Source organism: Sabethes cyaneus, chromosome 2 (assembly GCF_943734655.1).
Source record: "Sabethes cyaneus chromosome 2, idSabCyanKW18_F2, whole genome shotgun sequence".
Classification (NCBI taxonomy): domain Eukaryota; kingdom Metazoa; phylum Arthropoda; class Insecta; order Diptera; family Culicidae; genus Sabethes; species Sabethes cyaneus.
This window is the reverse complement of record NC_071354.1, coordinates 48,839,882-48,853,706: the sequence shown is the minus strand read 5'-3', so window position 1 is coordinate 48,853,706 and position 13,825 is coordinate 48,839,882. Positions and strand designations below refer to the sequence as shown.

Below are 13,825 nucleotides of genomic sequence, written 5' to 3'. Positions count from 1 at the left end.
CAAAGTACGTTATATTGGATCCATATATGGATACAACAGTTTTGTAAACATATGATGGACACACAAAAATGTACATCAAAAATATTTCTCACTTTAAGAACAATAAGCATCGCCGCACCGATCGTACTTCTGGTTTGTCAATATTTCCTAGAATTTCGGTTTGGGAACAGTTCCGTACGATCAAGATTTTACATGAAACACACGACACAACTGTTGCTTAGCAACATATGACAAACAATTTTGTCCACCTACTAATAGCAAGAATGAACCTTTCAAAACTTTGTTAGTTTCCATTGATAAATTATTACTCTGAAAAAATGCTTTACTTATTCTATTTCAAATTGTTTCCTTTCAGAACCGGATTCATCTGCAAGCACCGATCGGCGACCAGGGCCACGTCGCACCTCCACGTGGCTTCGCAATTCCATGCGCAAAACCCGTCCCATCGCACTACCCGAACAGATTATAAAGCCAGTGCAATCAACGGTCGATAATTCCACATTCGATCGGCCCGAATCTCCAATCGCTCGACATTCGCCAAAACCACCCTCGATAAATGGCGACCAAACCGCTCTGGAAGACTATAACGAACTCAGTTCGATTACCACCCTTCCAGTGTCTGAGCTGGAAATTACTAACGAACCTCCGATTGTCCCGGACGCCATCAACAGCAGCACTCCCGTGGAATATGATTTCCATTCCACAATCGGTCGTGCTTCCGAGGAACTGATTCCCTACCTAGCAACGGCCACGCTATGCGAACGTGCCCCACCGCTGGAGGTAATTCTTCACAGTCCCGCTCAAACTCATCGACCCCGTCAGACGGGACGTCGCTCGGAAGAACGGCCACGGGTTGTGTCCATCACTGCCGAACGGGATGCCGTAACGAATCAGCTAATCATTCGAACTAACAGCGTCCCAGCCGGGACGGCAAACTCACATCACCACCGACAACCGTCACCGACATCACGCCGCGGGGAGGCATCATCCCACAGTCAACCGCAGCTTAACAGTCTTCATCATCACCATCATCATCATCAGCATCAACATCAACATCACCAGCAACGATATCGAGAGATGGGCTCCGAAACTAGCTCGATCGGTTCGTCCCGAAATCCCAGCCCAGTGTCGCTGCTTTCGACGACCACCTTCAGCTCGACTGCGTCCGCTGCAGAGCCACAGAGGTAAGTTTAATTTTAAAAGTGTTCCGATTTTGTTCTAATCTCACGTTCCTATTTCCATTTGTATGAGTCAATCCTAGGTCGAGTCCTTTGGGTTCAAATCCCAGGGATTTCCTAGTTTGGCAAAATACAACAAACTGCGAAAGCAATAAGCTTGTGCTACAAATGACCCTGCTACCATCCGCTAATTTTTAGCTCTTTTCCCTTCACGTCTTGTCCTATCCTAAGGATACTAAGGATACACGTTTTTATTTCATTACTTCCTTCAACACAAAAACACGAACTTCTAATTAAAAAACCAGAATGAAGCCACCTAGCGGTGTGATCTGACCTTTCTACTGCAACAATAATTTTTAACGTAGAACTACGTTTTTGTTTTCTATATTGGGGTGCACTTTAGAAGTTCGAGAAATGAGCATGTAACGAAAAGTGGTTATGATTTGCACGCTTATAACTCAGTCATTTTTCAATGCATTTTAGAGATATTTGCATCAATCGATCAGAAATTTTTCTAAAAATTGATTAATATAGCAAATATAGAAATAATTTCTCAAATCACATTGTCGTCAGGCATTGTCAAAAACGAACGAATCAACCAATCACATGGAAGTACTCTTTTGCTTCCCAGACCCGGTACAACAATCTTATACAACTGCGGTTTCGTTTACTTCGATTCTAAAAAAAAAGTAACCGAACCCTTGCTTTCCAACAGGACAGGAATTATTCATTACCAGCAAACCTGGACAAAAATGAAGTCCTGAAGGTAAACAAGTTTTGTGAAAATTCGACACTACCCTCGCTCTTTGATCGATGTTATTATTTAAACATTGAACCTAGATGAATTCGATGTCCTGAAAGTAAACAAGCGTGTAAAAGTGTAAAACTGCCCTTTCAATGATCCCTACCCTTGAACGATCTTATCATTTGAACATTAAATCTAGACAAAGTTAATGACCTGAAAGTAAATCGTTAAAGAAAAGAACGCACATACCTCTCCACTTCAACCAATTAAATCGATATACTATAAAAATATATTCTAAACTGAAGTCTTGAATAAACAAAAGCAAAACGTGGTAGATGAAATATTCTAGCATGTGACATTAGGCACAAATTTTAAGTGTTTATTTAAAGACTAGTTATGAAATTCTTTACAAGCTTCTGATTTAATTGCTGAAAGTATAAAAATAACTGAAAAGCAGAGTACCAAGAAAACCTCATATATCAAAGCGATATACCATAATATATGGTGTTTTTACCTATTTTCGAATAAATTGATAAGAGTAAATTAGTTTTGTGAATGATAACCTAGATCAATTGATTGTTATTTACTGATTAGCCAAAAGTTTTGCGTTTAATGGCAAATATTTTATGTTTTGAACAAGTTTTTTAAAACAATAAACGTACACTGAAGTCGCTTTTTAAGCGGTTCGCTTTTAACGCGACTATTTTTGCGAGAATTTCGGAATTTACGCGGATGTGCTCAAAACGTGTATTTGTTGAAATCCACAAAGTTTTTTTCACGCGAAATTTTGGTTTTTTACTCGAAATTTGGAATTTACGCGTTTTTTACGCGAATTTCGGAATTTACGCGGTTTTGGCTTACGCGGGACGCATCCATCGCGTAAAAAGCGACTTGAGTGTATATCGATTGTCAACTGATGTGCAGTTTCCTGGTTCACTGGCTAAAGTTACCTGGTGCTACAAGCCACTCGAAAATTTCCAAAGGATGCGTGATTGTGATTTGGTGGTTTAATTCTTTATAGAACTACAAATTAGAAGAAACTGAAAAACAAGATGCAGGCATTTGGAAAGTAAAGTCTCGACCAAAAGTTATAAATTTGCGTAACAAACTGTAGAACATTTGAAAAATGTCCAGCGTTATCGAATTTCATCAACATTTGTAGTTCTACATTAGCGCAGCGTACATGCCCTTAGGCACAGACATTTATATATTTTTTTAAAATTTTCTCATCCTCAATCTTATTCTTATTCCTATTTCTATTCCTATTCCTATTCTTATTCTTGTTCTTGTTCTTACTCTTGCTCTCGCTCTTGCTCTTGCTCTTGCTCTTGCTCTTACTCTTGCTCTTGCTCTTGCTCTTGCTCTTGCTCTTGCTCTTGCTCTTGCTCTTGCTCTTGCTCTTGCTCTTGCTCTTGCTCTTGCTCTTGCTCTTGCTCTTGCTCTTGCTCTTGCTCTTGCTCTTGCTCTTGCTCTTGCTCTTGCTCTTGCTCTTGCTCTTGCTCTTGCTCTTGCTTATTCTTATTCTGGTCGATTAGACTGCTCGATTTGATTGCTCGACTGGACTGCTTGACTGAATAGCTCGATTTAACTGATCGATTCAACTGCTTGACACATTTGCTTGATTTACTACTCTACCCGACTGCTCGACTTAACTGCACGATTAAACTGCTCGACTGGACTGTTCGATTCGACTCCTCGACTGGACCGCTTGACTGGACAGCATGATTTATCTGCTCGACTAGACTGCTCGACTCAACTGTTCGATTCGACGCTCGACTCAACTGCATAATTCCACTGCTCGGCTGGACTACTCGACTCAACTGCTCTGCTCGACTGCTCGAATGAACTGCTTGACTCAACTACTCGATTGGACTACTCGAACCGGCTGCTCGACTCAACTGCTCAACCCGATTGCTCGATTCAACTGCTCGACTAGACTACTCGATTTGATTGCTCGACTCAACTGACAGCTTGATTCAACAGCTCGACTAGACTGCTCGACTTAGCCACTCAACCCGACTGCACGATTCAACTGCTTGACTTAACTGTTTAATTCGACAGCTCGACTTAACTGCTCGATTAAACTGTCCGACTGGACTGGTCGATTAAACTGCCCAACTCGACTGCTCGACTTAACTGCTCGGCTGGACTTGACTGAACAGCTTGATTTAGCTGCTCGACTAGACTGCTCGATTTCACTGCTAGACTCAACAGCTTGACTTCTGTTTGATTCGACAGCTCGACTTAACTGCTCGATTTAACTGCTCGATTCAACTGCTCGACTGGACTACTCTACTCAACTGCTAGACTGGACTACTCGACTCAGCTGATCAACTGGATTACTCGACTCAACTGCTCGAATAAACTATTCGACTGGACTATTCGACTCGACTGCTCGAATGAGCTGCTCGACTTAACCGCTTGACCCGACTGCTTGACTAAATCATTCAATTCGACTGCTCGACTCAGGTGCTTGATTAGACTACTCGATTCAACCGCTCGACTGAACTACTCGATTTAACTGCTCGACTTGACTGTTCGACTCGATTGCTTGTCGCGATATCAAATGGTCGGTGGTAAATCAGACCGGACCAAGTCGCAAAATTTTAAAAAACGAGTTAATGATAGCAAACAATCAAGAATTTTCTAAGCAATATTTTACTCTTATCAGACTACACAAATGTTGCAAACAGCCAGATCTGGAAATTAAATAAAAAGAAAACTTATCCAATTTAATTCTACTATGTATATTTTATCCTTGACAGATACGTATTTCGCCTACGACTTGCAGGCTTCCTCCGTGTCCTTTGGCTTATTTAGTTCGAAAACAGACACTATTTTCAGTGCCAGATGTTTTTATTCAGTTGAACAAAATCCAATACGATCATAAAAACCCGAATTAATCCACCTAGCGGCGTGACCTAGCCTTTCTACTGTCACAATAATCATCATTTAATTTCTCAGGAACATCTATGTATAATTAACTTGACTATATTTTTAAATATCCGTTCCGTATTCCTCAAAATCCTTATTTGCCAGTAAAACTCACAACGTATTGCGTAGAATAATTAAATTTTCTTTCCTTGTGTGCGTAAATACTTGTAAGCGTCATTTATGTTATTTGATGAACACCTTATTTAGTTTTATAATCGGTCGGCCTAAACTTTCGGGCTTCAGATCCACATAGGAAACTTGTTTTGAATTGACAATATGAAATATGTGTTCAGAACAGATTTTTTGATAATTAATTAATACCATGTGTTCAAAAGTTAGCATCTTTGAAAAACAAGAGTTCAGATAAATTATTATTATACTTCGCCTTTGAAGACAAAGAAATCGACAACAAAATGATAAATCTCAAAATTTTACTATTAGTTTGCTTGGCTTCAATTTTGCAGTATATCTGAATTAGAAAAAATAACTGAATAGAGCATTAGATATGAAAAAGAGAAATTGAACTTTTTCTTAGCTGGCGCTCCTTCAGATAATTATTTTTGCATGAAAATCAAAACTTATGCTTTTTTTGAATGTACTTTCATGAAAAGATAGTCATTAGCTTGATCGCATCGTTTTTACAATGTTGGAGGGTTAGGAAAACAAGAGGGTTGCAAAAACTGCGCCTTAAACATGCTTGAGAATGGGAAATATGATCGATATGATTTTCAGTGCTTGTCATTTTTGATTTATTTGTTGAAACATGATACATGACATAAGACATCTGTCCTTTAAAATGTCATTAACGAAAACAAATCTTACAAAATTACTACCGTGCAACGTTTACTTCCTATTTTTCATATAACATTTCTAAGCTCTAGTATCTATTGATTGAAAAGAGCATCTATTGATGCGCAAAATTTGTTTGAAATTTGTATAAATTTATTTGGAAAAATCAACTCATTTTTAATCCTATACACCACTATACCTTCATGCTTAAATTAACTGCTTTTCTTCGCTGTTTGCTTTTCGTGTACAATTGTGAGTAACAGCAAGTGAACAAAATGACAATTGAAATCTGAAATAAAAGAAAAGAAAAAGCTTTTCGATTGAATCCCATTATTTAATATTTATTTGCGACAGATACGTAGTTCGCCTACGACGTGCAGGCTTCAACAGCGTCTTATTTCAAAGCATATACGTATCTGTTGCGAATAAATATTAAATAGTGGGATTTAGTCGGTAAAAGTTTTTTCTTTTCTTTAATTTCAAATTTCGTATACCACTAAGAGGCTTCAAAAATTTCAGAAAATTGATTCAGAAAAGTGAGAAACATCTTTTCTTGAATTTCAATGCAAATTTAAAAATTGCAAATTGTCATCCCAAGTAACAATTTGAGTTTTATTACACTCTTATGATGACATTCAAGACCAAAATTGATCAAGAAAACCACCATAAGAGTACAATCAAACTCACATTGTTGCTTGGGATCACATACACACACATACATACATACATACATACATACATACATACATATATACATACATACATACATACATACATACATACATACATACATACATACATACATACATACATACATACATACATACATACATACATACATACATACATACATACATACATACATACATACATACATACACACATACATCACACACATTGAATACAATGAACATTTGTTTTGAATTCACACGTTTTAACGGTTTAATATACGGTGCTTAAGTGTTAAAGTTTAAATAACTTTTGAATGAACTGTCCGATTTTAAATAACTCGGTTTCGTTTGATAGATCTCAGTAGTAATTTTCAAATAATAATAAAATGTGTGATGTTTTTCATTGAATTAATGCTTATATGTTACAAAAATATGTTTTAAATACTATTTTTTCACATTTCTTTACGTAACTTTCAAACTACAAGCCCAATCGTCATGAAATTTGGAAGTTAAGGGTTTGCAAGGCTCCTCTTTCATATGCAATCAATTTTGTTCAAATCGGTTAAGGGACCTATGAGATAATGAAGTCCCATATTTTTCATATTTTTATACATAACTTTTGAACCAAAAGTCCGATCAGTATGAAATTCAATAGCGACCAATGGGACACCTAGACCTTTAATTTGACACTAAGAACATTAAAATCGGTCCAGCCATCTCCGAGAAAAGTGAGTGAGATTAAAAGCGTCACATACACACACACACACACACATACACACACACACACACACACACACACACACACACACACACACACACACACACACACACACACACACACACATACATACACACACACAGAAAATGCTCAGTTTTCGAAACTGAGTCGAATGGTATATGACATTCGGCCCGCAGGACCTTCTTTCCATTTCCGGTTTTCCAAGTGATTTCTATACCTTTATACTATATATTTATATAGTAGAAAGGCAAAACTATTTATTTCAATTTCCGGCTATGACTCTTTTATGTACAACATCTTAGAGCTATATTATGCAATATAAGAACTCAAAGAACTAATACAAAGATTAAACATCTGCGCCAACACTGGCCAATGGAATGTATCCGCAGTTTTCTGAATTCTGAACAGACATTTATATTTTCCGGATCATAAGATTCGGGCTCAACTAGTACAGTTATATTTGCGTTGATATTGAGTCTTAACCTTAAGGTTTCCGTCTTTACCGCCCTTCCGCTACTTTTTGTTTTCTGCTTGTGGTGTTCGTTTTTCTCGTATTGAATTTGCTAACCGCATAACCCAATGCAATTTTGACATTGTGTTATAGAAGTTCGTAAGCAATATCTTATACATGGTGATGTTTTATGCATGAGTGAAATAACACTGATTGTTTTGGTGGCTTAATTTTTTTCTCTCCCCCATCTATTCACCATCAGAGAAACATAGAGTGTAGTTCAACCTATCTCCTTTCAACGCTGTGAGATTTACTGAATGATTTTATTATTTTTAGTTATAGAGTATTTTTCTTTTGTTTTATCCTACAACAGTTTGATAAAATGAATTTACTTTATGCGTTAAAACACATGTTCGATGAAACCAGGGCGTATGAACAGAGTTTTATCTGTTTCTATTTTTGTTAATAATAGCGTTAAGGGGACATGAACTACTAAAAATTCTGAAAAAAACCATACCGAGCAATTTCCAACAATTAATTATCGAATTCATACAACAATCGCGTTCACCAAATCATTTTATTCAATAGAAATACCAGGCAGTATTGATAAAATGGGTGTTCCAGACAACTGGTTCTTATACTCATTTTCTTCTAATAATATTAAGGGGACATGAACGACTAAAAATTTTGAAAAAATATTTTCTATTTCAGATTTTGATTCTGCAGTCTTTTCCGCTTATTTTGATACTAATTTTGCAATGATCCGACCACGGGAAGTGGCCGAAAAACGATCATACACATAAGCATTCCAGTGCGGCGTGGAACAACTTCGGCGGAATAAAACGCCGCTCCTGGAGAACTACGATTTTCAAACTTTATGTACCTTTTTCTCAGAAACTGTCAATGTGCCTACTAAAGGAAAGCGAGCGATCGAGTGTTACTCCCAAGTCACGAACATATTCAACTCGCGGCACAACATTTCCTCGGTATGTCTAATCAAAGATAACAGGGTTGTCTTTTCTGGTAATGGTCATAACTGAGCAGTTATTCGTATTTACTTTCAATCCACGGATTTCGCAGTATCTTCCCACATGACCTGAATCATGCAATCACCAATGGATGTGATGGCGTTTGTTGCTACTGTCTGTCGAATTTAATCTATTTTGAAGTGCATGGTGCCCCAAAGGCAGTCATTTTTCAACAATTGATACATAAACACGTAGCACAATAACTGAGCATGCTCATTTACTACAGATTTTGGCTCAATTTTCCAAAAATTGACTATTTAGGCTGTTCGCAATTATATGCGATCACGGTAGTTGCATGGGAGATAGCACCAGGCAATTTGTTAATCAAAAACACGAATAGCAACGATCCTACATGACTGCCTTGTGGTACTCCTGAGTGCACAGTAAACGAACGAGATTTGTAGCCACGCATTTTTACAAATTGTACTCTATACTTGAGGTATGATTTAACCCAGCATACTTCCGACACTCTCCGCTTTGAGTTTGTACTCCACCAAATATCGTCCGCAACACCTTCTACTCGAACACGGCAAGATGTCCTCCATGAGCAGCGTTACAGCTTGATAGCGAAAAAGAAATACCGGTCTAATATGGGTTTTGTACATTGTCAATTTCGTACGGCGGTGATGCTTCTTGATTGTTGCGGGGAGTGGCTGAAGCTTATGAATCACGGGCTTCAGGCACTGCTTGGAGACATTCTTCCTCCATTGTATAAAGTCAGTAGGCAAAAGTTAGTAGGCTGCGGTGGGCCGGACACGTTTTAAGGATGCCGGACGACAGTGCGCCGAAAACAGTTCTTCTCAACAACCCCACCGGCACCAAGAACAGCCGGGCTCAACATGCAAGATGGCTCGACCAGGTTGAGAGCGTTTTGCGACTCCTGAGATGACTGGGAAGTCAGCGACGAGTGGCGCAAGATCGAGTTAAATGAGACGACGGCTTGAAACAGCACGAGCCACCCCGGCTCTAGGCTGCTGACGACGACAACATTTAAATTTAAACTTTTGACTTTTCTGTTGACAGATTTTGGTTAAGAGTTTGACATTTAAACGTTAACTTTTGGCTAATGATTACTGATGAACCCAGACTAGAGCACGTACTTGCTTTTAGTGCTGTACTTTTTGGCTAAGGTTGGGCTCGACGTACACTTAAATACGGTGGCTTTTTGATTTTGATTGACCAACAAAAAATTCGCCAGAATAATTAAATTACTCAAACTCAAGAACAGCTAAAAATAGAACTGCCCGCAACGGAAGCCAATGTTATGCAAATTTTTATTATACTAAATGTGCTTCAGTCCCACTAAAAGATGAAATACTAACAAACAAACTTTGGTTCAAATACGGTTCTAATCCCACAGATCTCTTAGCTTGTAAAAGGTGACGAACTACGCACCTAGTGTTGCTTCAATGATTATCTTTTATCGAATGTTCCACTCCTTCTCTTTCCCATCTTGTCCCACTCTAGGGAGACTATAAAACACCTATGGTTTAATTACTTTTTTTTCTACCCTTCCCTCCGCCGTGATTTTCTTTTGCTTTGTCTATCGAAAAAAAAATGAAAATTATTGCAAACATCATATAACTACAAACATCCCTCTAAAAGTCTAAAATGATTTATTGCAGTAAGTGTGCTGCTATAATAACAATGCGATGCATTGCAGCTGACCAGCTAAACCCCAATCGCCACAATAATGCGGTTCCAATGCCATACTCCATAGTCGCATATTATGACACCTTGCCGTTGCCAAGCAACCTCCACGTTTGTTATTACCATCATTTTTTTGTTCACCCTCAATTTTTTTTAAATCGTAATAAGTTAGTTTTGCTCATCCTTTTCTTCAATCTAGAGTTAAAATAAAAGTTCTCTCGCCTAGTATGGCACTGTTCAGTTACAACATGTTTGTGATCACGGCCAAGGACTATCCGGTTTTGTACCAGTACCACACTGCATTCCAGTTCAGATTTTCAGTAATTGATTTTCCGTTTTTTTTTTTCCTTCCCACAGGTCACGTTCAAGGCCTGACGATGAATCGCGTGACGTAACCAGTTTGGCAGCGGGCGTCGAAGCGGCAACGGCGGCAAGCACCAATGCTACCACCACCCGGACCGGTTCCCTGCACTCGACAACGGGCGGCGGCGACGGCAGTCAGGAGGATGACGACCTGTCCGATTCATCGGATGAGGAATCCGAACCGGAAATGGATCGCAACGGGCGACCGAAACCGAAGTGGCCTCACCTGATGTCTCGCTCGATGGCCGCCAGCTTCTGCACGCTGGGACTGTTCAACATATCCCGGTTCGCCATCTTTAGCATACATTTTGGGGCGAATTTTATCGTGCAGTTTTTGATTTTTACGTTCCTATTCGGAATTCCGATGCTCTGGCTGCAGATGGTGCTGGGAGCTCGCATCAAGGGAGGACCGGTGACCATGTGGCGGATCAGTCCCATCTGTAAAGGTATCGGGATTGCTTTGATTTTGGCGCAAGGACTAGTCTCCCTTTACTCGGCCATTTCGCTGAGCTGGGTTTTGGTTTATTTTCGGGATTCGTTTGTTTCGCGCAGCGAAAAGTATCGTTGGCAGGAAATTTTCGAACTATACCGAGGGTCTGGCAATCAGTCGTTCCGACTGTCCGATACGGTGGCCGATTATTTTAATGGAGTGGTTCTGCAGCGTTATCAACTTGGACCGGGTGTTCGGGGACTCAGTGGAATCGGTGCCGTGCGCTTTCAGTTGGCTTTCAATCTGGCTATTATTTGGACGCTCGTGTTTGTTGTGCTTTGCAAAGGAATTCGATCGTTTGGGAAGATTGTGCTCGGCTTGTTTAGCGCGGCAATGGTTGGGCTCATCGCAATCTGTTCCAAGTTTCTGTCGATGGTCAATTACGACAGTGTGCAAAGCATTTTTCCCGCCACGGAATGGCCGGACTTTTTCCTCAACTCTCGCAGCTGGATGAGTGCCGCGCAGGAAACGTTTCTAACCTGGGGCCTCCTGGGGGTGTCGATCTATTCCATCAACTGTCGGACGAACAAGGGCGGTGGACCGCGAAAGACCAGGCGTGAACTGCGTCGGGATGCACTGCTGATAGTGCTGTTTACCCTTACCGGGTTGATGCTGGCCGCCATCTTCGGCAGTGCTTGCGTGCAGATTCTGAACAGCAGAGGTTATTACTACTTTCCAGGATCGTACGGTAAGTTGAAATTCTGAAGTTGGAGAAAATAACGCGCGTCTCCATCGGATAAACCGATGGAGACGCATGGTTTACCACAACTTTCACCTGTTGAAGTAACAATTTTAATTTGCCAAACAGAAAGCATCAACACGGACATCTTTCTGCTACCAGCAGATCAGCCTCTTCCACCTCAGCACGCCACCATGCCCACGAAATGGCTTATCCGATACTCGATGGTACTGGGCGAAAGTTTTAAGCGCCCGTATGCCAATCCGCACCAGGAAAGCGGCTACCAGGTGCTTCGTCTGATAACCGAGCTCTTCCCCTCGACGTTGGCGGCTGCCACTCAGGAACGTATCGCTCCGATCTGGAGTCTGATCGGGTTCCTGACGTTGTTGCTTTTCGGACTCGGTCAGCTGTGTGCCATGTGGAAACCGATTGCCGGGGCGATTGGCGATTCTCCTTCGTCGATTGTGCTCAGCTGTGTGACGGGCCTGTTCATGGGCATTCCCCTTGCGACCGAAAGTGGTATCACCATCATTCACTACCTGGATATGGTTCTCGGAGGAGCCTGGTGGCTGCTGCTGCTTTGGATCGGACACATTATGGCCATCTTTTTGGTTCGCGGTAGACCATTTACCAGTGAGTATTGTGCGGGATCGATTAAATTTCCTAACTAAAATACTCTCTCGATTCAGGTGATCTATTGGTCAACGACCTTCGGCTTACCCAAACTCTGTCGGCGTTTGTAGCATTTGCTTGGAACTTCCTACTACCGATCGGCATGATATTTTTGTGTATCCTAGAGTATCGAGTATCGAACGCTAATGCGTTTTTCAACTGGAAACACGGTGGTTACTGGCCCCTGTGGTCTCGCCAACTCGGTGGCTTCATTCAGGTCGCCTTCCTACTGCTTGTGCCGATTGTGACAGTTGTGCAAATCTACCGATATCTTAGCCGAGGACCGCCGGATATTCTTGAGGTAAGCTAATCTGAGTAACGAAACTTTCCAAACGGTCAGTTTAAATAATGATCATTTTACATTTAGCGCTTCGACCGGCTACTGAGACCTTCGATGGGAACTTACGATTCACCGGCCCAAAACGCCCGCATTCAGTACACCCGCCGTCCCGCGCCTCCTTTGCCGGTTCGAACCATCAATTCCGGCTCTACGGTTATATCGGTTGAATCGCGACCTCCGCAGGATGATGCACCACCGAAATACACACCTCCTCCTTCGTACACAACGGCCACTGGAGCCAGGATCGCTAAGATGCTGCGAAACAGCATTCGACGAAGCGTCAGAAGGTATATTTAAAAAAAATCTGTGAATTTTTATGGCAAACTTTAACCATTTACGTTCTTTTAGGATAATGGGCGAACCGAGCGGTAACCGTCAGCGAAGTGCTCTGCCTCAACAGCAGCAGCAGGGCTCCGCTAATCCAGCCGGCGACGAGCTGCCCCCGCCAGATTATTCTTCGATCTTAACCGATCCAGCGAACCAAATGTTTCAGCCAACTGGCGGCATCGAAATGGGACCTAGGGTGCTGTACAACAGCGAAACACTAAGCGGCCGTCGACGGCACCGTTCGTTGACTACCGCCCAGCAGCAGCAGCAGCCGCCGCAAGCAAACCTAACAGCAAACGATGTTCTGCAAATTCTACGCCCCGCTACTATTTCCGTCCCGCAAATTGTCCAACAGGGAGCTTCGGCACCGATTAGCCTAGCCAGGAACCCTTCTTTTGTCACGGCTACCGCCTCCTCGGCCATCGGCTACGGCAATATAGATCTGGTGGTACGCAATAGTCTCACCCGGCGGCACTCGATTGGCAGTTCGGTGGAAAACCTGATACTGGGCGCAGCGCCGATTGGTGATTCCAGCATCATCACGCTAGCGGTCGAAGAAGACGACCGCTGCGAACGACGACAGAATGGTAATGATTCTGTGATATAAAAGCAGCACAGGTTGGTGCAAAGTGTTTTTTTTTTCTCTTCTTCTACATAATACTATAACTAGTAGCGACTCAACTGCAACTAATAACGATTGCAGAGCACATACGCTTCCTTTTTCCTATTGCGTGCTCTTCCGCGTGCAAATTTTGTGCACTCCAACACA

The 13,825-nt window shown here is 41.3% G+C and overlaps 1 protein-coding gene across 1 annotated transcript; it reads left to right on the top strand.

Annotated features, from left to right (window-relative positions):
• Positions 1-68: 68 nt before the first annotated feature.
• On the top strand, positions 69-13,663 carry LOC128735378 (sodium-dependent transporter bedraggled). Its single transcript, XM_053829866.1, has 7 exons — positions 69-132; positions 356-1,184; positions 10,543-11,726; positions 11,847-12,350; positions 12,407-12,690; positions 12,757-13,016; positions 13,078-13,663. The coding sequence occupies exons 1-7, from the start codon at positions 69-71 to the stop codon at positions 13,661-13,663; spliced, it is 3,711 nt and encodes a 1,236-aa protein (XP_053685841.1).
• The last annotated feature ends 162 nt before the right edge of the window (positions 13,664-13,825 follow it).

Coding starts and splice junctions, on each gene's coding strand:
- LOC128735378 (XM_053829866.1), top strand. CDS start 69: ATGTACATCAAAAATATTTCTCACTTTAAGAACAATAAGCATCGCCGC. Junction 1,185..10,542: donor TCCGCTGCAGAGCCACAGAG/GTAAGTTTAATT, acceptor TCCTTCCCACAG/GTCACGTTCAAGGCCTGACG. Junction 11,727..11,846: donor CTACTTTCCAGGATCGTACG/GTAAGTTGAAAT, acceptor TTTGCCAAACAG/AAAGCATCAACACGGACATC.